This window comes from Orbicella franksi, chromosome 1, assembly GCF_964199315.1.
Source record: "Orbicella franksi chromosome 1, jaOrbFran1.1, whole genome shotgun sequence".
Lineage (NCBI taxonomy): Eukaryota > Metazoa > Cnidaria > Anthozoa > Scleractinia > Merulinidae > Orbicella > Orbicella franksi.
Window position 1 is genome coordinate 7,109,792 of NC_138145.1, and position 23,770 is coordinate 7,133,561.

Here is a 23,770-nt window from a genome sequence, read left to right on the forward strand (position 1 = left end):
GTTTGCTTTGCCTTTCTATCTTCGGTCGATTTGGCTACCCTGAATTAAAGAAATGATTGCAAGCCAACACTTCAGAAGGGGATACCCAAATCACTAGGGATTTGGGTATCCTACTTTTACTTGTTTCCCCTGTCCAAAGATTAAGTCTTGTCCACTTTATTTATACTTATTTTGGATTTCTTCCCAAAACAAGGGGAAAAAAAACCTCGTTAAATGGCATAGAGAACTGTTCGCCGGCAAAATCTAATGGGAGGGATGGTCAAGGAAAGAACGATAAATAAACAAGTCTAAGACAATTTATTTCAGACAGGTAGCATACACAGAGGTCAGACGTCACAGCTTAAGACTAGTGTGCATATTGCGTGACGGCCGTATCTCAGTGTGTTCGTTCGCATATTGATTAAATTTAATTGTCGAACTATACGAGGTTTAGAATGTGCCTTTCGTGTTTAAAATAACGGCATTGCAAGGGTTATCGATAGGCACCAAGCGCATGTTCATACAAGGCACTTTGGCGCGTGAATTCGGTTTTGTATGTCGTTATACTGCGGACTCGGATCAGACAGTCTGTTCTAAATTGCGACTATTTTCAGCGACGGATTGTCTTTATATCAAGTAAAATAACGCTTTAATTTATTGAGACAAAGCTTAGTAAGAAGATAATTGGGCTTTGGCAGACTTGTGGATGATTTCACTTGCCCCAGTTTTAAGCTTTCAGTGTTTTGGGTATCCCCAGTGGGGATACCCAAAACACTAGGGATTTGGGTACGGGGGTACCCAAAACTCACGGATACCCAAATCACTGTGACAGGGGCCCTAGAGATTTAGAGCATTTTTCGGAAGGCGATATTTAGAGGAAAGCTATTTTTGAGAGTTTTCCAGTGCCTCACTCAGTGTTAGTCCCAATCCTCGCGTAAAGAAGAAAAGAGGAGGAGTTCCGATTTTTCTTATGAATCAGAAATAACTTAGCCTTCTTTATAATCGTACGAATGGAATTGTTGTTTACACGTAAAAGAGTAAAGCTACTATTAGAAAGTTTGTTAACACGGGTGTTTATTGCCTCATAACGTTTATGCTAATATGAGTTTCATGAAACCTACACGTAGCATTAAGCACCTAGACATTCTTAATCTATTGACACTGATTAGCATTTTCAGATTTAGATACCTTTTAAGTTTCAGGGATTTTTTTTCGATTCCAGGGCTCTTCAATGGAACAAAAATGTGCAAAAACCTTATCCTTAGGAGGTCTGGTTTTCAAAATATGACGGCTAGAAACCTTTCTTAGCGAGAAATTCATGACCAATTACTAGTTAAGAAGGACCCCCCTCGCCCCCTCAGGTGAACATTTATAAAAACAAAATGTACCTATCGATGGAAAGCATCTGTTTTACAAGAGTATAGCAAAAATCTTCCTCTCTCTAGGACGTTAACTAACCATCTTGCCCTTTGCGTACTTAGGCAAAAGTACCCTAACTGCTCTGTTTTGATTTTTTGGTTTTGTCCTTTTACCCTTCTTAGATATTTAGTTTCTTTAACTATTTTTTTAGCTTTTCATTATTTCCCTATGTATCCTCTTAAGAACATAAAATAAAATTGAAAACCTCTGATTTTATTGTCATTGAAAAATAAAGATACATGAATTGAACATCAACATTCTCAAAGCAGAAAGTGAAACACAACATGATACTAAGCCGAGCACTGCCGCTGGTCACCTCCTTCCGGCTTTCTCCTCCAATATAATTATATATGCAAGTTAACCAATATTTTGAATGATATTTGTTCTTGAACGTACGCAAAATATGTTGTTGTAGGCAGCATTTAGTCGGCATATCTCCCTAAGGGGAACAGTATAAGAGGTCCTTTTCAATAGTACCCACATCCTCGGAGACTCGGAGGCTACTAGGCAGGACGATGCGATATTTTCGGGCGAAAGTTTTCTTCAAGAGCAGACAAGCGCTTGTCTGCTCTTGAAATAAACTTTCGCCCGAAAATATCGCATCGTCCCGGCTAGTAGCCCCTGGGTCTCCTGGGATGTAGCTCCCATTGCATTGTTCTAAACGGTTGTCCAATCCATGTTGAGAAACAATTTTCTTCCTTCTAATACCGAGCAGCTGTCAGTTTCATCAGACAGTTGAGGCTCCTGGGTTTTGCTGCTTTCTTCGAATACCGCAGTGTCATCAACTTGATCGAAACCTCTCTCATGATCAGATAGTCCTTCTTCATTGTCCAATAAAGTGTCTCTTCCTTTTGGCCTTCGGCGACGTTTGCAGTAGAAAGTAAGGATGCTGACAGCAATGAGTAGAGGAAATATAGCTCCACTTGTTACAATAGCTAGGTCCGGCATTCTCGGGCCTGTGTTCAACAGAGAAAAAAGCGTTTTAACCTTCAAAAGAGCGAGGACATTTCCAATTTAATTTAATTTAATTTCATCCATTTTCACTGCATAAATCATAAGCAATAAGAAAACATACAAGCAATAAATTATATATTATTGAAAAGAAGAAAAGCAGCGAGGAAGGACCAGAAAGGAACCGTGACTAGAAATTAGAAATAATTTCTTACCATTAAATCAAACTGGTTCATGAATGAATTCATAAATGAGGTCAGAGAATTTGACTTGGCCTACTAGGAAAATGGCATTTTAAAGTTCTTAGTAGGTTTTCTTTTTATTATCGTGTTGTCATTATTAAAACTAGTGCAATTTATGATTCTGGTATAAACGGTTGTTTCAGTATCAATTAAGATAGCACTTATTGAAACGAAGAGATTCCGAGGAAAAAGTATACTTAAAAATAGTCCGATCTATGAAAATGCTGCTTTATGAACAAGCGCAATATACCTATCGGTGTCATATGCCCTTGTCCAAGCACCGTTCTTAATTCTAACCACTAAACCTTATTTTAGTTCTTTCTCTAAACCGAAGCTATATTTTCCTTTCTTCCGTTTAGTAACATTCCTAGTGCAACTACTGTCTTTTAGTACCCTAACCTTGGGCCTTTTCATTGATGGTTAAAGGTCCAGCGTGTAATACCATCGTGACGTACTGTTCACTTTTTATTTTCTTGCTGACTCCACTGCAACCGATTCTACACAGGGATAGTCGGTCATCTTTCGGGCAGAGCAGAAATCTACAATGCACATAGAGTGTTCTGGACTTCTCGCTGCTGGATCCAGACACCCTGTAACTAATTGTCTGTGACGGGGATCTTGATTTAAACATGTAACCACACAATCCTGGTTTTCTTACGCAGCTGAAAGTCCAATAAAAGGTATATATCCGTGTAGCAGCTTTGAAATGGTAGAATTTACCGTCAAGAACTGATCTATTTTTTTGCATATGTTTTACTTCTCGTCTTTGCTATTAAAGACCATTTGTGACCAATGTTGGAATAGCAGATGAGTCTGTACCAAAGATCAAATGCAACTGTTTTTTCTTTTTGTTTTGTTTTTTTGTTTTTTGTTTTTTTCTTCAGCAAACCTGCGAAAGGCTGAAATAACAATGGAACGATATGACGAGGATTTCTCTTCAACGTAACTCTCTTGGAGCAAATCCATTGCAGGAGTTAATTAAACGAGTAAAGTGTTACAATTCGGAACTTTGCATTTCAATACTTGGGGCTAGGGAACTCCCGTGTGAAAGCAGTGGGAGACAACGTCATATCTAACAGGACGTTAAAATTTCTTAGTTTGGTAATATACTGTAATTGTGCTTTTACTGAATCTATGATGATCACTATTAGATGTATCCCGGTATTTTTTAGGGTGCTAAGGTATCAACAGACACCACCCTGTCAATAGCAACATGTCAGCAAAATTGTTGTCTCTTAGTGATAAAAGTGAGTTCGAATCAAGCCCACAAAACGCGATTCTGGTATCCTTAACTGGATTTCCTTTCAAAGTTTTCAACGACCATCCCCATCAACTTTGTATGGGGGCCCCTTCCCAGGAGAAAAGTGAGGTAAACGAGGCCGAGGGTTTGCAACACAAGTAGAATTAAGTTGATATTTGTGTCTATAATAAAGTAATAGAGTCAATCTTACCCGTTCTCTATTAGCGTAACACCGTCCTTACTATAGAAGTTATCGTCCGGTGTAGCGCGGCAATCTTCGACCGCGATAAGCCTTTCTACAAGCCCCTGCCCTCTGCCGTTTGTTGATACCTGAGCTGTAAAGGAGACTTCTTCTCCTTTGTTCACAGTCTTTGTTTTTAAAGCCTGGAATGTTACCTTTGGAGGCTTAGCCTTCTTCGCTGAAAGAAAAAGAATAGGTTTTTAAACCTACAATTACACTGTTTTTAATTTCCAAAGAATATTAACCGACTGTGAAAGTTGAACATCGTTTTGAAATTTTTGCGTTGGTACAGTTATATTTAAGGGAGTTTCCTTTATTTTTGTACCATCTTACAATGTTACAAGGAGAACTTCTAGAACGCACAAATGAAATTATGTTCTTTTATTTCGCTCTCTTTTAAAGATGGTCGCCGTTTTGCCGTCATGGGAAACACACCAACAGGATAGATGATACGGCTTACGTCCTATAATTATATAATTTTCCCTGTTACCTAGATTATTTAGCACCTCATCGGACTTGTAACATAGATAACTAGCTGCCGGTGGTTTGAGAAATAGTCTCTTCTCTATCGTTGCAATAGCAATCCAAGACGAGATATTTTAACAATGTCCAATTCTTCTCTCAACTAAGAAAAATGAGTGAAGGTGACTTGTTCCTGTAGACTCGATACAATCCCGGATTGTGACTGGGTGACGGACCAGAACCCCATTTAGCAGAGAACTGAGTTGTGCGTCGCTCCTTTAGAAGGACTAGGTCGTCAATACCAAGATTCCTCTGAGACGCACCTGCAGGGAATCATGGAAGTTGTCTTCAACGCCGTGCTTAGTTGTGGTCATGATGTTTATATTGACTTACATGATTCTCTGAAGGATCTGGCTAAAAGCGTCCTGATTTTGCAGTTAAAGAAGGCGTGGCCAACAGTGTTGTTTAGTTGTTTATCAATCACTTAAGAAAATGTGAAGCTGCACCCGCCCAACTAGAAGATCGATAAATTTTTCGAACAGTGTGTTAGCTAAATGTGCTTGATTATTTAGGTGGTTGTGTTAAATTTAATCAGGAGCCATTGTGGCTCCTGATTTAATTTTTTTCTCTTTTTTTAAGCACATGGTTTGATCGTCGTCCCTCCTCGGCCATGTAGTTACCTTCTCTGGGAAAAGCTCTGAAGATGTTTTTTTAATATAAAACTGAATAACTTAAGGTAAGACATAGAGATATTTTATATGATCATAGAATTTTTTATTAAATTTCAAACATCGCTTAAAAATTAATTCCATTTCAGTCAATATAGAGTACAGATTCCTTTCCTGTATTGATCTGAATCCATAGCAGTACAAAAAGTAGACATTTTTGGGGCCTGGGCGACAATAAACTGGCATTAGCCCCTAGTGCTAGTTTATTATCGAAAATGTCTTCGTCACTAGCTACAACAAAACCCCTAAAATCGACATCATTTCGTTATGTTAGGGCCATAGACAGGTGAAAACCAGTCCAGGAGCCATAGTGTATGTGCTGAGCGTATCCCTGTCGCCTCCGGATCGACGTCACTGGTACTTCCGCTCTTCAGGGCTGAAGTCTAGTGACGTCAGATCCGGGAGGCTGTTGATTCGAGCCTCAGTTCCATGCTCTTCAGCATGGAAGCTCTTCTTGTGCAGTCCAAGAGAGCATAAAGGGTGAGAGAGTTAATCCTCCATATTGGCTTTATTCCCAAGGTAATTCCTCTTAAGTTATTTTTTGACCGCTCCTAGATTTGGAAATCCCAGGAGGGCTTGACACGAGCAGTTGGTCACGTGGACAGCCCAAGCGGCTCAACTCTGTTTTCATCCTCCAAGAGAACATCCGCGCAACGAGCGTGATAATGTTCTCCTCGGAAGAACTGGCACCCATGTCCTTAAATAACTTGAGAAGGATTTCCTTGGAAATAACGGATCAGCTCTCTCACCCTTCATCAGTACTTATGCAGTGTCATTATCTCAGCTCAACACATACACTGTTAACCATATTTTCATTGTCTGCCAAAGAAATTTTTTAGTCTTTTCCAAAACTGTATCCAAGCTAAGCAAAAGTTCACAGAGTTTGACAAAACAGACTCAGCTATCAAAAGACATTGTTTAAATTCCAGCGTACGGAAAAACTTGGCACGATTCCTCTTCGCTCTGCTCATCGAGCTCAATATCTAGAGGGTCGTCCGTCCAGGAGCCAATAGAACTCGTAGAGCTGCATACTTCCAAAGATTCCATTGCCTCGGGTTCTTCATTGAAGGGTATTTTAGCTGGGCTTCCACAAGGGACATTCACGGGTGAATTTTCTTCGTACGACGTCGATGACATGCTTCGACAGGGCTGTACAATAATAAGCCTTCCCTTTGTAATGCCAGGCTGGATAAACGGGCTTGGTGTTCTGGTCTCCTGGTTTTCATCAAACGGCTCACAGCTGCCACAGAAATACTCTTCAAAGATTGAGCTACTGCTTAAGGTTCCCACGTAACTTTCAGACAAGCAGGAGCTATCTGAAGGCTGGCTTGCACGAGATGAATGATGTGAGCCTTCTTGTGATGCGTTAATGCAACCTGCGTCTCCTGCACTGCCACTATCACAAGGTGATACGCGATTTTTCCTTCCCCGGCTCCAGAGCCTGGAGGTTGTCGCTGAAGTGCTCTTGTTTCTTCGCGATCTCTTCGGCGCTACGCGTGCGCTCTTCAAAGACTTGTTTGTTGAAAGACTTGTACTTTCTTCCCCAACAAGTGGAGGAATTTCAGGTATACTCTGTTTTTGCTGCAAACATGCTGCGAAACAATTTCCCATGTTGACAATTTTCAAACAACGTATTTACGAACGTTAGTTTACAACTGAAGTTTCTTCAACTGATGCTGTGTTAAGTCACAATTGTTATGTAAGCAAAGATTTGACGTAGAAATTAGAAAAAGCGCACGAAGCGATCGAGAGCGCGTGCACAAAGTCAATTTATCAGCCTGTCGGGGAGGGGGGGCACATTAAAGAAAACAATTTTCGATAATTTTCAAATATTGTAAGGAAAGAAGAAAAAAGCACGTAGAAAAATGATACATTTTCACTAGAAGACCGCATCATTTTTTATGAGAGAGAATTGAGAGACTGGACTAGCCTTATTGTGGAAAATGCAGGTAATTTTCCAACGGCGAAAAGACGTAGCACGTGACAACATCCATGGCAACTATTTTTGGAATTTTTTTTCAGTATCTCTTTTTAGGACCCTGTAAAAACACTGTAAATAAAAAAGTAGTCATAGTACGCCATGAATGTCAGAAATAGAAAGAGTAGTAAATGTCTTAATTAAATGTAACAATTTGCCTTGAAATTTGAGAAGACTTGCAACAGGACAAAATACTGCTGCATCTAAAGCTTTGCCATCCAGCATGGCTTTTTCAAACTTTCAAACCGCCAGAAGATCACCAACGATATCAAAACACGTAATGGCAACGTCATTTATTATTGTTATCCCACTCTCAATTTGATGCTTGTTAAGTTTTTGTTTTGTTCAACGACTATTTCTGTTTTCTTTCACAACCTGTTCGTTTTAAGATGGACAAGGATTCTGCAAAAGGCCCATAAAATAAATAACTCACCTTCATGTGCAAGGAGCGGCATCGTTTGTAGCTTTGATTCCGGTTTAGCATAAACCTCTTCGCTTCCAACTTTGGGCAAATTTTTACCAAATTCCGAAGTCGTTTTGTTTTTCATTGCTAGTGCAGAAGGCTGTTTGCATTCCACAGCAAAGGTTGTAGTTATGTTCTTTGAGCTGCAATTTTTTGGGTTATTGAGATATCCATGTACCAAATTTGCGTAGATATATGAGCCGTTGAAACTTCGCTTGATTGTTCCGCAATCACTCAGTCCAGTTTGTAAAATAATATGACTGTGGTTAAGCTGGTGTCCAGTGCATGAGTTGTTGTTAAAGTGGAAGGAGCTGTGATTGAAGCTTGGAAGATGTTTCTTTGTTAACAAAATGGTTATGCCGTTTCCAAAGCATTGAATATTTATAGATCTGTTCAAGGCGAGTTCCTCGTAACCTGGCATAAGAAATTTAGCAATAAAGCACAGTCAGGAATAAACGCTGGTTTCCAACATAAGTGAAATTAGTAGAGTAGGTAAAGACTTTTAGGGTTTTTTTCTTTCGGGGGTTTCTAGATAAGGGATATATGTTTAGGTCAAAACTAACTGGATAACCATTTTGAGGATATTTGGGGAGTGGCTACTGGAACACAGTTAAAAAAAACCGCGTGTAAAAACCTTAATTTTTTGAAATCAGGCAAAATAGGCTCTTGTAGTTTGAGAAAGTAGGTTCTTAAGTTTTATGAAGACGATCACTATGCTCCTGAGGCGATATAGTTGTTGATTACCAGAAAAAATAAGTAAACTTGGGTTTGGTGCTTGAATATGCAGTATTTATTGATCACAACTGTATTGCGCATTTTCTTGTAGAAATTTGCAATTTCAAAGTCACACTACTCACTTGGATAAAATGTTTATCGTAATTTAACTGTAACCCACAAATAAGAACCTGCTTGTTGCTTGGCTAAACAGCTAGGTTCTTATATTTCCTAAACCACTAGGTTCTTACAAGCAGGTTTTTACTGTATGGGATATTCAGAAGAGATCTTTCAGATTCAGTTAAATTTGTAAAATTCAGTTGAATTCTTTTCAAGTTTTAAACCACACAAAGTTCTTGTTCCCTCGCCATGCCCCCTCCGCCTCAATGGCTGAACAACAATATAAAGCATCGCGGGCTCGAATGCGTTTCAGAGCTGTTTGTCTCAGTTATACAACAAAGATAGATTCGCTTTGCCCATCTAGAAATAATTCAAGTGGAATGAAAGAACAGCTGAATAAAAAAGCAACTAAATGACAACTAGATCTCCCGAGACAGATCACAGATACAACACTCGCTCTTTCAAACTCAGTCAATTTGTACATTTCCAAACACATAAATTTGAAATTTAGCTTTGAACTTTCTGTCTTTAGATTACTTTATTAAACTTACCTTCTGCAGTTGCAAATGTCCGGATTCTTAAAACACAGCAAATTAAAATCATTAAAAGCGCTGGAAACGAATCAACCATAGTCTTCAAGTGTCATCATTACTTCAATTCGTTAGTTTCCAAATTTGCATTTTTAAGTAACGAAATCTTGACGTCGCGGTCAGTAATATTCCCAAGGCACAACAAGTTATTTATTCCACATGCTGAAGTCGCAACACAATGAAAAGCTCGCTTTTTATGCATTGCCTGTTTTGAGGGACTTTATTGAAATGCTTTCTGACAAACGGCTAATTAATATTTGAAATTGCTGTCACTTTGTTGTTCAAAGGATAAATTGCAACTTTCTTTTAACGGCCAAGAGTATAGGTAAAAAAAATAAATTCCGAACAGCGTCTAAGAAAAAAAAAAACAAACAAGAGAAAAAAATTATCATTGGCCGTTTTCACACTGGAGACGGATAATCCGTCTAGGCGGATTATCCGTCTATTTATATTCGTCCGATTATCCGTCTATATAGACGGATAATCGGACGGATAAAAATAGACGGATTATCCGTCTAAAATGAGCACCGTTCCGTTTTCACACTAAGACGAATTATCCGTAATGGACGGATAACCCGTCGTAGACGGATTATCCGTCTCTAGTGTGAAAACGGCCATTGTTGTTCATGAGGTATCTATATTAGAGTATAAGTAGGCTATTTACATTCGACGCGGTTAGGTAACAGCTCTTGCAAGGTCTTACATTACTAGCTCGGTATGTTGAGAGAACAATGATAGGAACAATGCCTCTATAGCCCCAAAACAATAACAGCTCCTACACTATGATGACAAATAGAATTACAAGCTTACGAACGCTGTTATACTCCTGATTTGACGGCTAAGGGACAGAGAGTGCCGCGGGGTTTCTCTAATGTTGAAATTTCTTTCAAACTTTCAACTTTTCTTCATCTTTACCGGGAAATATTTAGTCGCCAGGCTTTTGATCACGTGATTCGGCGTTTCGATGACCATACTGTTTGAATTGTCCTGATCGATTTCTGCTTCGTTTTCGTTGTAAATTGAGTTGTTGTTGTTGTCATTAGATTTTCAGTTTAAGGACAATTTGTCAACTTACGTCTAATACCTTTTTACCAGTTATACAACCCCGGTATCATTTTACACTTTTTTTTCGTAGATTTTCTCACACCACAGAAATAACTATGAAAAAAAGGGGGAAAAGACAGAAAAAAAATCTAGTGAATATCGTTTGGAATTGTTGTCGCCGCCTTTGCACTATTTACTAGCTAGACAAACAATTACCTCAATTTGGCGCAAAATATCCACGAATACTTGACTGAAGACGTTTCTGTTTTTTTCTAAGGTAGAGGATCTCAAGGGAAAATCTGAAATTCGAGGAACAAATCATAACTAAGGACAAAAATCCTTTCATATTTTAAAGCTAATGTAGAATGTTACGTTTATTAACCTTCAAATATTCTTTTTACACGAACACGGCCACTCTGTAGAGCAGAGTTCGGTCAAGCTGTTCAAATTGATTTTATTCTTGTTAGCACCAACAACCATTTAGTTGTATTATGGTTGGAAATTTATGTTAGAGAATACAGAACAGGAGAGCGAGCGAAACCTCTGGTATATCACTAAGGCCTAGTCCACACGTATCCGGATATTTTTGAATCCGCAACTTTTTCTTTCCGGATACGGCTTCCATTCAAACTCATGGGGCGAATTCGGTAGCGAATACGGATATTTTTGCTACGGGTGGACGAGGAAATTTTTGAATCCAGGAAGAAAAATTTGCGGATTGAAAAATATCCGGGTACGTGTGGACCGTGCGTTAGGTGGTTTATATCTCGGAATTTCACGGCATCACATATTGAATCACGCGGCGCGCAAGTCCTGATCAGTCACGTGCGATAAATATGGATCCGATGGATTGTACCGTTTATATATGAATCTTTTATGGCCACATCATATTGAGCACTAGACATCACACGCCCAAGTGTTATTAGGCCTGACCTTATTCACAACAAGCTGAGGTTATGCTGACATCAATCACTGAGTGACGTCATGAGCGGCGTTTCCTTGTTAGGATTAACAGTGCAATCAGAGCTTCCAGAAACAATTTTTAAAAATTTCATCTCAGACAGCTGAATGTACTTCAAATTGATTAAGTCTAATCCCAACACCATACAATTACAACTCCGTGGGTAAAACCGATCTCTATGCTTGCATTACACCACATAAAGAGTCTACTCAATTTATAATAGGTATTGAAGTCTTTCAGCAGGTAAACTTAACAAAACTTTAAGAAATGATTGCCACGAGACAATGTTCTAGAATCAAGTTCGAGCTCTTCAGCGAATTCTACTAGTATACTTATAATGCAAATGCTGTAAGCTGATTGGCTGAGCCATTACACAGTATCAGCCATTAGTGTGTAGTAGCTTGGTTTAGTCGACAAAATTGCAACGTTTCCTCGTTTCTCCGAAGTTTTGAAAGAACCTTAACAAACCAATGAATAAACACAAAATTCCTATGAAGACTAAAAGATGGGCACTACTTACAATGATTGACTTACAATGCCCTACACTCACACTAATTACAATACAGTGGTCCTACTAAACAATACAAATAAACGTGTTTACACTTATAAAATATGATACTTATCTAAATTCTTGCACTTTAGCCGACAACGGTACTTATAATCAACTTAAACCGCATTTGGAATATATGATTTCTCTAACTGTATTGTATTATTTCACTTATTCCTTAATATTCTTAATATGGGCAACAAGAAACAGAGCAAAACAACGAGAAAGAACGAAGGGTGCTCTAGTTTGTTCACCGCATATCATAACACCTCCTGTGTTGATTTAAAGGGGGGCAAGGGTGGTGGGAGGGCCATAGAGCAACATTCTTAGCAACTTAAGCAACATTCTTAGCAACTTAGCAACTTGAAGTTTAATACTAAGACCAGAAATGGTTGAATCGTTATTTGAGGAAAATTTCAGTTAGAATTCTATTAAATAATTAGATTATTCGCTCTCGATTTCTATGAGGCAATAGTTGATTCGGCCTTCGCGTTAATTAGAGTGCAGTGGCTGGAGGTTTTCCACACAGTGACAATGTTTTATGGTTTTTCTGATGTTTCTCGGAAGATTTAGATTTATTAAAGGGTAATTCAATTTCAAGAACACCAACGAAAGGAAAGGGAAGATAGCCTTTATACGACTTCAAAAAGCCTCAAATTTTTTCAAGGAAGTGATCAACTTCAATTTTCAAATAACAGTTGAATCCGCGCGATTTTGCTAAAGCATGAAGTTGAATACCACGTTAACCTGTTTAGAAATGATTGAAAATCGTTATTTGAAAGATATATATAGAATTCTACTAAAACAATAGAGTGCTTCTGTCGAGGAACCATTGGCTGATAGTTCCCCCACGGAAATTTGCTGTTCTTTAAACAAATTTGCTAGCCGTCAAGAACATCAAATTTCAAAGGGTCAACTATACCAGGCCGATAGCGGTCTTTATTGTTCACCGCTGAATTTTCTTCCTCGTGCCAGTTCAAAATTCATACTCAAAGATTATTTTCAACCTTTTAAGATGAAAGGCGTGAAAGCCAGCTGTTAAATTTGAAAAAGAAAACAGTCAAAAACTCCCTAAATGCAGATCAATCAATCTTGCAATTCTTTTTAACTGCATGCAATCCCGCTTATTTACAGAAAAATTTTCTCGGACGAGTACTATGCATCCGGGTATTTTCCTCGAACGGGGCACTATCGGCCCGTAGTGTCTCTCTGCCAATGAACACTATCGCGCCACGTGATCAATTTAAACCAATAAGAATCGGAGAAAATTTAGTGGTGAACTATCACGCCTCATAGAAATCGAGAGCTTATAATGTAATTGCTAATTGGTTCGTCCAGCATGTCAAGGGCGACCATTTTCCTCTCGCACTTTTTCTTGCCTTACACTGAGACTACCGTGTGGCACGAAATTTTTGCAGGAATTTAAATTTGCGATTTTTGCATTTCGCGGGAACAAATTTTTGCAATCGTGAAAGACTGATTTTTGTCATTTTTCTTGCTGGATATCAATTTTCACGATTTTCAGGAAGTCACGTTTAACTGGGTGGGAGGCGTGGTGGCCTCATGGTTAGTGCGCTCCACTCAGGAGCGAGAGGGGACATTGTGTTGTGTTCTTGGGCAAGACACTTTACTCTTACAGTACCTCTCTCCACCAAGGTGTATAAATAGGTACCGGCGAATTTAATGCTGGGGGAAACCCTGCGATGGACTAGCATCCCATCCAGGGGGGAGTAGAATACTCCTAGTCACTTAATGCTACTGAAACCGGGATATACGTATAAGCTCCGTCCTGATGAGCCACTTGGCTCGTATACAGACTACCTATATACCTACCTACGTTTAATTGGAATAACAACATTGTCGATTTTTGTTAAGCTACATGCAATCCAGCAGCGAAAAGATCATGAGAATACTGTTTTATAAAATACGGTAATCAATTTCAATCTTGCGCTTGTGTGGCTGATTGCTCCGGCAATGTATCAGCAAAAACTACATTGCCACTTGATGGATATCCACCGAGAGTTGTTTCTGAACGAAAGAGACGTTTTAAATAAATGGCACCAAGATTTTTCATGTGATGTTTGTATGTATAATTTCGCCAGTGCAGTAAATTTTTGCGGAGAAAATATTTGCGCGAAACTTTTTTGCTGGTCTGTAAGATCGGAATTCTGTTCGGCGCTGAATCCTTAGTGAATGCATCATTCGGTTTTCAGTTGTGTCCACTTGTCTGCAGCAACCCAGCCATTGTATGAACACCGAATACCATACGCACTCTCCAGGCCTTCTTTAAAGCCATCCTCGCTGACGCTCCGCGCAACCGAAATCTGGAATAAAAAAGAACGGAAGTAAAGTCGATAAGCTTTGACTGATCAATACAGACAATACAAATAAACATATTCTACTAGATAAGCAGTCTCTTAATTAAACGTAACCTGAGTTAGTATAAATCTACTAGAGTTCTATCACGAATGCCGTTCTCTGATTGGCTACGCTGCTCACTGTATATTCTGTGATAGATAGTGAGTAGAGTAGCAGTGTGCCCTTGTTAACAAAATTACGGTCGCTTCTTGGCGTTTTCGAAGTGTTTATGAAGAGGATTTAGATAAAGTTTTGAACGACTAGTAGATTTATCCTAAAACAATTAGATTATTCGCTCTCGATTTCTTTGCGTGATAGTTGAATCGGGCTGCGCCCTCGTCAACTATCACGCGATAGAAATCGAGAGCTCATAATCTAATTGTTTAGTAGATAATGAGGTAGCCTCAGCGGTGTGTGGCTGTTAACAAAATGGCTACCTCTTTGCGTGTGAATACTGTCTGTCAAGGGGAGGATTTAGATAAAACTAGTAGCTTTAGTAACTTTATACAAAAACAATTGATTTATTCGCTCTTGCTGCGCCCTGGCCAACTATCACGCGTTATAGTTCACCACCAAATTTTCTCCCGATTCTTATTGGCGAAAACAAATGAAATCATTGCAAAGCATGTGCACACGAGACGGTTTGGTTTTTAGTTGCGATTCTGGACCGTGCAATCAACAGTAACGTGGCCTGTTTCGTAGGGATGCGAGATGACGTGCTATTGTGCCTTTGTTACATAACTGGGAGAATTATTAATTCTGTTCACGAACACCACTTTTGAATCGCGTTGGCTTGGGGATGTTTACTGTGAGAACAGCTTTAATTCATTGGCCATATTTTGACTACATTTGTCCCGGGATTTGTTGGTTAGTTCCAGTGCGGGAGACAAATAGTTTAGTTAGTCTCAGCTCCTACGCAGACACTCCCACCCCCCCTCCCCCATGAATAGTTCAGTCTGTATCCAGTCGAAATTGTTTGGAAAAGTACTCTAAAGCCATAGGAGTAAGCCTGAATCAGGAAACGGCAATATAAATGTTGTCTACTTTTAGTCATCAGCGGAAATATTAGAATCGGTCGCTGGTTGAACGGAGTTTGCTTACGATAAATCGGCATGCGATTGCAAATGTCAGCCAATATTCGTGCTTTCAGCTCAGAAAACTGTATGTAGATTTTACTTTTAGAAATTAGCTTTTGTGCTTAAACATGACCAGTAAATGTGAAAATGTTTAGCATGAAGTTTGAAGGCAAATGCAAATCTTTTAGTCCTATTAAACTTGTGAGTCTACGGAAACTGCACCGTCACGCAACGTATTAACAAATCATGGTTTATAGAGGGGACCTCAACTTGCTAACCATAAATACACAGGAAAATACTGGACTTTGTCATTAGGTTATATCTATCCGTTACACTTCGGTTGTTGATATAAAAATGCTGATTTTAGCAATAGGCGGGAGTCGAAAGCAATAAAATCATTCAAGTATAAATTTTCTTCCGACAGTTGCAGGTTGCGCGGCGCGACATTGTTTACCAGAATTTTAATTTTAATTTTCGCCGAATCTCAAAAACAAGTCAAAATTCGCCACAAAACAACAGCCGATAAGACTAATCACACTAATGGCCGTCCCAAAAAAAACCCTCAACCTCGCGATAGTTCCCAGGGTCCTCTCTTTTGCTAGTGGAACTCCGTCTACACGCCAAGTAGAAACCACGTGACAAACACTTTGGTCTCGTACACAAATAGAGGAATAAATATCGCTGTCGCTAACAAAGTGTGAGAAATCCCATACAATGAACAATTGAAATTGTATTAAGTAGGTTTTTGTTTGTTTTCTTTTTCACATTTTACATTTGGCTTTCACAGCTTTCATTTAAAAAAGTTGAAAATAATTCGATTTGACTTTTGACCTGGCACGCGGAAGAAAATTTGGTGGTGAACAATAAAGGCAATAGAGTGTTTATGTCTCGGAACTATCAATCTGATAGTTGCCACTTGGAAATTTGATGTTCTTAAAACTAGCATATTTGGCCTCGAAGCTTCGTTTCTCGGGGAAATATTTGTTTTAAGAACATCAAATTTCCGCCGTGCAACTGTCAGACGATTGTTCCTCGACAGAAACACTCCATTGTTTAAATATAAGTCTCCAGCTCATAATCCACTTGTTAAATAGGCCACGTAATGATTTATGGAATCGTAACGTTACGTTTTTCCCGTTTGGTGCTGGTCATGCATATTTTGCTTGAAACAGGGAATCATTTTTTTTTTTTTCCAACACGATGTCCCCATTCGCGTGATTTTCTACTAGTTAAGGCTCTCTTAGTTTGGATCTTCACTTCGCTTGCAGTTCCTTGGCTACTTGCACGATCTACTTCGAAAATATTAAAGCAGCTGGTACGATACCAGCCGTCTATGGACTTTCGGATTACTCAATCGTTTACCGTCTCGAGATACCAGCCAGGGTACTGCCCTCTGTTGTCACGCCTAAAGCTCACACTTCGTAGCGATCCAATGTAGTCCTCGCCTTGGAAAATAAAGATGTCTTCACTGAAAAAAAGTAAATGAAATCGACCAGGTATCACATTTTACTCAAACCGGGGGTAATTAATGAGGCAGAAACTATGGGGATTGGCTGAGAGTTTCTGATCACATGTAAGCATGAGTGGAAAGCCACTGTGACTTTTGTCACCAGAGATAAATATTCATTGTAGTTAGACATAGATCCCGACCTATTCCACACTAATAGCCGCGTTTCGCCAGGACCAGCTACGAAGGGAACGATGCTTTTGATGAGGAGCAGAGAACACCTAAACACAGTTTAAATGCTTAATCCTGAGCCAAATATCACGCCCTGTATATATTTTGTTTCACTGGATTTGGGAAATTTAAAGTTCAAAGGCCATATATCCATTCTCTATTTTCCAATTGCCCATTATTAACCCTAACCCTAACTCCCCAAATGTTGCATAAACTATCGTTGTGAAATGCTCTTGGGAATATTCAGGACTCGCTCCCAAGGGCATCTCACCTCAATAGTTTATGCAAAATTTGGAGGGTAAACAGAGTGAATTATGGGCAATTGGAAAATAGAGAATACATTGGATGTATCGAAAGTGTAAAAATATATTCTGGTTTGTAGCAGTCGACTACAGTGCAAGTTATTAATATGGTTATGGGAGTGAGGCAATCGGGCACTTCGCCTGACTCAACTCCTGGGAGATTGCAACAGCATAGCGAGGATACGTCATCATGCGTGCAACATGACGACTTTTTTTACTAATAATTAACAAATAAAGAAGCCTCGACTGTGCTCTGTTCTGTTGTAAAGCACGCAGGAAGCGGTAGAGCATGAAAGAAGTGTAGGGGAAAACACGAGACGTAGTCGAGTGTTTTTCCCTACTTCTTGAGTGCTCTACCGCTTCCTAAGTGCTTTACAACAGAACAGAGCACAGTCGAGGCTTCTTTATTTGTTTTATGATAAAGAATCAGATAATTTCCCCACGCATTCGGCTGAATTTTCAAACCAAACTTTATTTTCCAAACGAGCAAAAGTGGCGTCAGCCGTGCACTGTTCTCTGATAAAGCACGCTAAAATAAGCCAATCACAATCCTTGTTAGAATTGTTCAAATAATTTGATTGGCTAACGAAGCGACAGCTGTCAATCACAAACTGGACTTCAGCTAAGCTTTCAGTTTCGAGAAGTTTGAGCGACTTTCGAGAGAGGAACGATGCCTTCAAAGTTCGCTTTTAAGTTAATTTTTAAATACGGATCTCAAGGCAGGTGCAGGTTTATAGTCCAGAGGAATCCGGCCGTATTGTGGCCCATGAAAACGAGCACTTTTCCAGGGGAAATTACGAAACGCGGAGCTCAAAGCTTGTGGATGAAAATGCGAAATGCCGGGTTGAATTTGAAAGGAGCTACAGTTATTTACGGCTTGTAGCCGCATGCAGCAAGATTGCCCGAACTAGTGTAAAAGTTAGAAAGACTTAACGGCTCCCACTGGTTCTACTTCGAGCACAGAAGAGAATATCAGAACAAGTTTTGCACTGACTACTCGTCGGTTTGCTTCGCTGAGATGACCGGAGAACGAGCGTTACTACACTGCATGTAAGTGTTGTTTGAGCAAATGAGCATTTTTAATTGTAAATTTACAAAAATAAAGCTTCTCATCATAAACAGAGCCAGTTCAATTGTTTTCTGTCGTTGTTTTACTTCTTAGTATAATTTCTGCCTTCGTAACAAAATTAATGTCTTTATCGAAGCACTGTTTAGGTTGAAAATTTGTGTATTTCGCTACAGCTGTACATGTTTTGTCGGCGGGAATCTAGCAAAACTTGTTATTTTAGTACAGTTTTAACACTACTGTTGCTAACAATGGTCTCTGTGAGCCATATTTACTGCAGAAAAATAGCTCGCTTCCAGTGCGTTTGTCTGAGTCACACGGGATGTTTAATTTGGGTCAAATTTGTCAAAATTCCGAAGCAAAAATTTGGAAGCCAACTTACCGTCATCAACCCGTGCTCTGTTCTCTGATAAAGCACGCTGTTTCAGCCAATCAGAGCGCGCGTTATATGAAAACTTTATTATAATTGACGATACAACACAGCAGCAATGAAATTTTTAAATGGTCACACAGGAACCCGAATAAACGTAAACATAATAGTTGGATAAGGTGTTGTGTACTTTCATAATTAAATTTGCTTATTGTTTAATTACACAGGTTCAGTGGTCAAAGATTGCCACACCTATTTACCTTCCTTTCTTAAAATTATCCTCTTCGTTATCAAGTCTTTTTTGTATGTATCCTGTTGTTCCGTTGATCATTATATACACGTTAGCATTTGTCTCAGCGCCCGTTTTACTTCCAGTCTTGACGACCACTTGGTACCACGTTAAATACACTAAAGGAAAAGAAGCAAAATAATGAGTCACGTAGAGAGGCAAACCGCTGATGTTCAACTGAGTTATTAATCTATTGTTTGACTCGCTATTAGCGGAGCTTCTGTGCGCCGAAGGCGCATGAGTGGTGCTCAATACCTTAGAGAATTTGGTAACCCATATTGCTAAAGAATTTTGGTTGTCACTCTATTGCCCGTCCGTATTTCAGATTTACACTCAAGTTCTTTCGAATAACGTAACGTTTGCGCAACGAAACTGAGCGTGCTAACTACTGACAAGTACATACATTTGTATTCGTATTATATCGCCAGCATTGTCAGTTTACGGTCATTCGCTAATGTTGCCTGATGAATGTGGTCATTCTTGGCCATACAAAGCAGAGCCGTGGCGATACAGCGATAAGCAACATCTGAAGCCTGGATCTTCATCAAAGACATAACACGTCCTTACGTCCGAACGCCGTTTCATGTAAAACAACGTGAAATGTTACACTCTACAAAAACGTCGTCCCAGAGCTTTTCTTAAAGAAATTAGGAGAGTGGGTTTACAGCGTACATTCTTGATATTAGGCGTCCATGTCATGTTCAATTGAGACCTGTCTCACCAAGGTATCCGCTGACCAGTATCACTAGAGCTCATCGAGCCGTCGGTCATAATACTAGTGAAGCTCCGGCGGCCCGAAGGGCAAACTTCCATGCACTTGCATGTACGCGACTTGGAAGTTTAGACCACTTTGCAGGAAAACAAGGTAATTGACAAATCTATGAAAAGTTATACACTCGACTGGACGCTTTCTAGCACAGCCATATCTCTGATAAATGGTTAAAGCAGTCATTTGTCTAACTTTGCTATTCATAAATTGTTCAGAATTCTACTTTTAAGAAAATTATTAGCCCTCGAATTTCCATACAAAAACTGTAATTTGTGAAACGTGTTGCTTACTAGTCAAGATTGCTTCCAAAACCGTGATAAGGTCTATTCGAGTCCATACTTGCGAGTGACAAATTGCGGACATAACATTAAAAATCTTTTGCTCTTTACTTCTCGAGAGCCATCAGTGTTATGCGGTATAGATTTGTTTCCGTTTACGAGGTTTAGTCTTAATCATATAAAATTCGTGACCCCCTACCCCTAAACGAATTGGCCATTTCGGAGTTGCGTAGGGAACTGGGGCGAGTTTCAAATTTTAACCGATCAGTAAGCTGAAACCCCTACATAAATACCATGACGAAATTGATCATTAGACCAAGTCTCAAACTTTAAGGGTGAACAAACAGGGCGAAAAAACGTAATAAGCATGCGCCAGTTTTGGCCGCGCACCAGACTCTAAGTATGAAAAAATGGCGGAAATTCGTTGATCGTGCCGAACAAAAAAGTCACGAATTTTATATGATTTCCCAATTTTCCAGTATCGCAGCAACACTCTCACGTCACTCATGGAAAGCTGGTGTACTGTTGTCGTTTGAAATCATTTTTTTTTCGGTTAATATATAACTTCAAAAAGGTTTCCGAACCCTTTATTTCCTCGCGGTATACAAGAGATTTCGGTGCGAAGACACTTTTTTCCACAAACCCTCTTTACAAATTGCACCCATATAAGCACACCACTGAATATATAAGCAAGAGAGCTTCTCAGCAAGCAGGGGAAACTTTGTTTTCTTAACAGAGTGCTGCAAAAAGTTTTTGCTAGCGCCCGAGTATAAATAAATCAACCAAGCGACATCCTCGCAAACTTAATTACAGTCCGCTATTCTTTTCATCATTGCAACCCGCATTATTACCTGAGCCCGCAACCAGGGCTAGGGATGCACATAAAGCTGCCCATAAAGCTGCGCAGTACGTTTTTCCGCTCTGAAGAGTGAACAGAGACCAAAAGAACAGAAGACAGAGGCGTTTGTCTAGATTTTGAACCCTGTTTCAAGGTCCAGAACTTGGTCGCCCCAGTTCCCTGCGCAACTCCGAAATGTCGAATGGTGGAAAATCTGGCATAAAGACTGAAGTAACTCACAGTTCTCGCGCGCAGTTTTTGCCGGTGTAGTTTTGTTGGCACGAACAACTGTAGTCGTCAATCTCGTAAAGCGCCTCGCAGGTTCCACCGTGCTGACAAGGAAAACTTGAACAAGGACTCTGGAAAACAGAAGCAATTTTGCAGCAAGTTAGATCAAGCGCGAAAATAAATTAAATGCGTGGTATAGATACTCAGTTTAGAAAAGGTTGCTAGTGTTCAGAAATATTCGTAATAATTTTGGCATAGCATTTTTTACAAATGGTTTAGTGTGCTGTAGCTTCTGGGTTCCAATTCAGTTCAAAACTTGAAACCAGCAGATGACAAATGAAATTCAAACTCGCTTAGCAATGGACCAGTGAGCGAAAACTATCAGGAATTCAGGTTACGCATATACTCTGCACAGGAAACGCATTTTAAAGCGAACGACTTCAAAATTCTACAGGACTTCTTTTAAAAGCAAATTTAACACACACTGTAATTGCTCGAGAAGTCCTCAGAAGACGATATCTGTGGGTGTGTTGTTTTTGTTCAATGAGAGATGGTTATCTAACATGTTAAAACCCATTGAAAGAGCAGTATTTGAATAAAACAAAAACAGTTTGTTTTTCAAAAGCGATATCTTTATCCTTGACGATTCACTTAGTTTAGTTCCCCATCGCAATCAGGCAAGCGCCGTTTCAGAGCTCACACACGTCGTGTATCAGCGCTGCGGGACTTACTAAAAGGTGGTATTCATCGGTTTCTTGAGTAAACTAAAGTATGTTTACATTTTAGTTAAATCGTACCCATTCATCGTCTTATAGTATACTTATATTGCATGGTCACAACTAATTGATCTAAAAAATGTCCTACGACTCAACATGTCCTTAAAAGCTATGGATTGTCTCAGAATAGTCTAATTAGATTTTCATTTTAATGAAGAGAGACATCCGACGTTAATATTAATTCGGCTAAATTAATTCAGGCAGATGTTTAACACTACGCCGGAGGAATTTGAAAACGTAGCTTTCACTCTGAAAACGCATAAAATGTTTTCTGTCCACTCTATGCCGGAGTGATCTATAAACGCAACAATCACCCGTCATTTTGGATTTGTGTAACACAAATGAGAAAAAAAAATCAAATGATTATCGTGATTATCGTGACACCATCGTTTCCAAAAGGTCCGAAAACGAAAAGCCAGCTTTTTCAAATTCCTCCGATTTGAAGACCGTCTTCGAAAAGTTCCGTTGTGGTGACGGATTAGTATGGACATTGAGCCTAACTGTAGAAATAAAGCTGCGTTTTCAAATTTCTCCGGTGTATTGTGGACGCTGCCTAAAAGAAACATTGCCTTGCGTCCATATCCATGTGCTGTTTGCCTTTGGTTACTCAATACCGCTGCATATAAAAATATCAGAGGAAATATCGGCTTAGGTTTAAACCCCGTGATTGAGCCCAGTTTTTGACCAAGAAAGTGACGTCGATATCTGTCCAGGTTGCACACCAACCTATCGGGCTGTTTTTTTTTTTTTTTTTTTTTTTTTTTTTTTACAAACAGTTTAGTTTACTATACTACTACTAGGTTCCAAGTCAGTTCAAAAGTTGAAAGTAAACATTTCAAAAATCAGTAACAAAAACTCACCATAATGCTGTACTGATGGAAAGTATGATTCGCTTCGAACTTCTCGGATGCATTGTACTTGTCAGTTGAAAGTAAGTCACACCAGATTTTTCCATTTGGTAGGTGAAACGCTCCAACGTTTGTGGAAAAACAGCGATCGTTATTTACGCACCGCAGCAGGCATTGACTTTCCGTTTGAACAGCGACTTCTTCAATCTTCGGAACGTCAAGAACATGATAAAAATGTTCCATGAATTTTGCATAACTGAGCTGTTTGTTCGGGTCGCGTTGAAGACCCGGCAAATTAGTGGCGTCACAGAAGCCATCATCTAAAATCTGACAGGTAAAGTAGATAAACATACTCGCTGATAAGAGAAAGAATCCATTCATGATTAACAAGATAGATTTTAAGATCTTGACTTTGTCTCAGCTTCCCACAGAATGCTAACATGTACAATATCGTAACATCATTTATTTATAGGTGTCCAAAGAAAATGTATACATGAATTAAATGACTGTTTACTTAACAAGTCGAGAGGTTTCGCAGATGGCTGGAGGGCGTTTATTCTTCATATTATTTATTTACTTTATGATTAACGATTGTCGTGAAATCATTTACATCATACAGCAGCAGGAGATCTCAGCATCGCAACTGAACTCATTCAAGCTTTTCTAAGGATCGGAGATCCCCCGCCGAGTATTAGCAATTTAACAATTTAAGGTCATTCCACTGAAATAAAACCTGCGCTGAGATTTTTGTGAAACTCTGCCTATTGATTGTTTATATTATAGGAACTTAAATTTTGAAATAAAAATGAGGGGTCCCCATGTTCGGTTAGGAGCAACAGCACCTTGTTTATACCCATATAAATCCTTACAATAGCACCGTGATTGTAGTCACGATTGCTTGCTAAATTCACGTTTCCGACGATTGCTTTTTGTTCTACACTGAGAATTGTTCAAGATGTAAGGAATTTTCAAAAGACCTAATTTGTTCAATGATGATGAAATTGATTTGAGAAATTTCATGCTCAGAGTTATTAAAGTGGATGGCCAATTCGCAAGTTCTTTTGTTCTTCAGCATGTTCGACTTGTGGTTACGAAATCTTACTTTAAATTCAGTCGAGGTGGAGCCTACATATTGCAGATTGCATTTGACACAAGTGGCTAAATAAATAACATTTTTTGACGAACAAGACAGCTTTTGTTGAATGGGATATTGAC

At 39.2% G+C, this 23,770-nt stretch overlaps 2 protein-coding genes across 2 annotated transcripts; both read right to left on the reverse strand.

Annotated features, from left to right (window-relative positions):
* Positions 1 to 1,590: 1,590 nt before the first annotated feature.
* Positions 1,591 to 3,589, reverse strand: LOC145482881 (uncharacterized). Its single transcript, XM_081461524.1, has 2 exons — positions 2,991 to 3,589; positions 1,591 to 2,354 (listed from the first exon to the last, which is right to left on the reverse strand). Exons 1-2 carry the CDS (start codon positions 3,337 to 3,339, stop codon positions 2,056 to 2,058), a joined length of 648 nt encoding a protein of 215 aa, XP_081317650.1. The 5' UTR covers positions 3,340 to 3,589; the 3' UTR covers positions 1,591 to 2,055.
* A 16,925-nt stretch (positions 3,590 to 20,514) lies between these two features.
* Positions 20,515 to 23,390, reverse strand: LOC145482891 (uncharacterized). Its single transcript, XM_081461536.1, has 2 exons — positions 22,568 to 23,390; positions 20,515 to 21,062 (listed from the first exon to the last, which is right to left on the reverse strand). Exons 1-2 carry the CDS (start codon positions 22,934 to 22,936, stop codon positions 20,940 to 20,942), a joined length of 492 nt encoding a protein of 163 aa, XP_081317662.1. The 5' UTR covers positions 22,937 to 23,390; the 3' UTR covers positions 20,515 to 20,939.
* Between the last annotated feature and the right edge of the window lie 380 nt (positions 23,391 to 23,770).

What these genes read in the sequence shown, in the direction of transcription:
- LOC145482891 (XM_081461536.1), bottom strand. Translation starts at nt 22,936, where the DNA reads ATGAATGGATTCTTTCTCTTATCAGCGAGTATGTTTATCTACTTTACC. An exon ending in TCCATCAGTACAGCATTATG is followed by an intron (nt 21,063 to 22,567) that starts GTGAGTTTTTGT and finishes TCTGTTTTCCAG; the next exon opens with AGTCCTTGTTCAAGTTTTCC.
- LOC145482881 (XM_081461524.1), bottom strand. Translation starts at nt 3,339, where the DNA reads ATGCAAAAAAATAGATCAGTTCTTGACGGTAAATTCTACCATTTCAAA. An exon ending in CATCAATGAAAAGGCCCAAG is followed by an intron (nt 2,355 to 2,990) that starts GTTAGGGTACTA and finishes TGTTGAACACAG; the next exon opens with GCCCGAGAATGCCGGACCTA.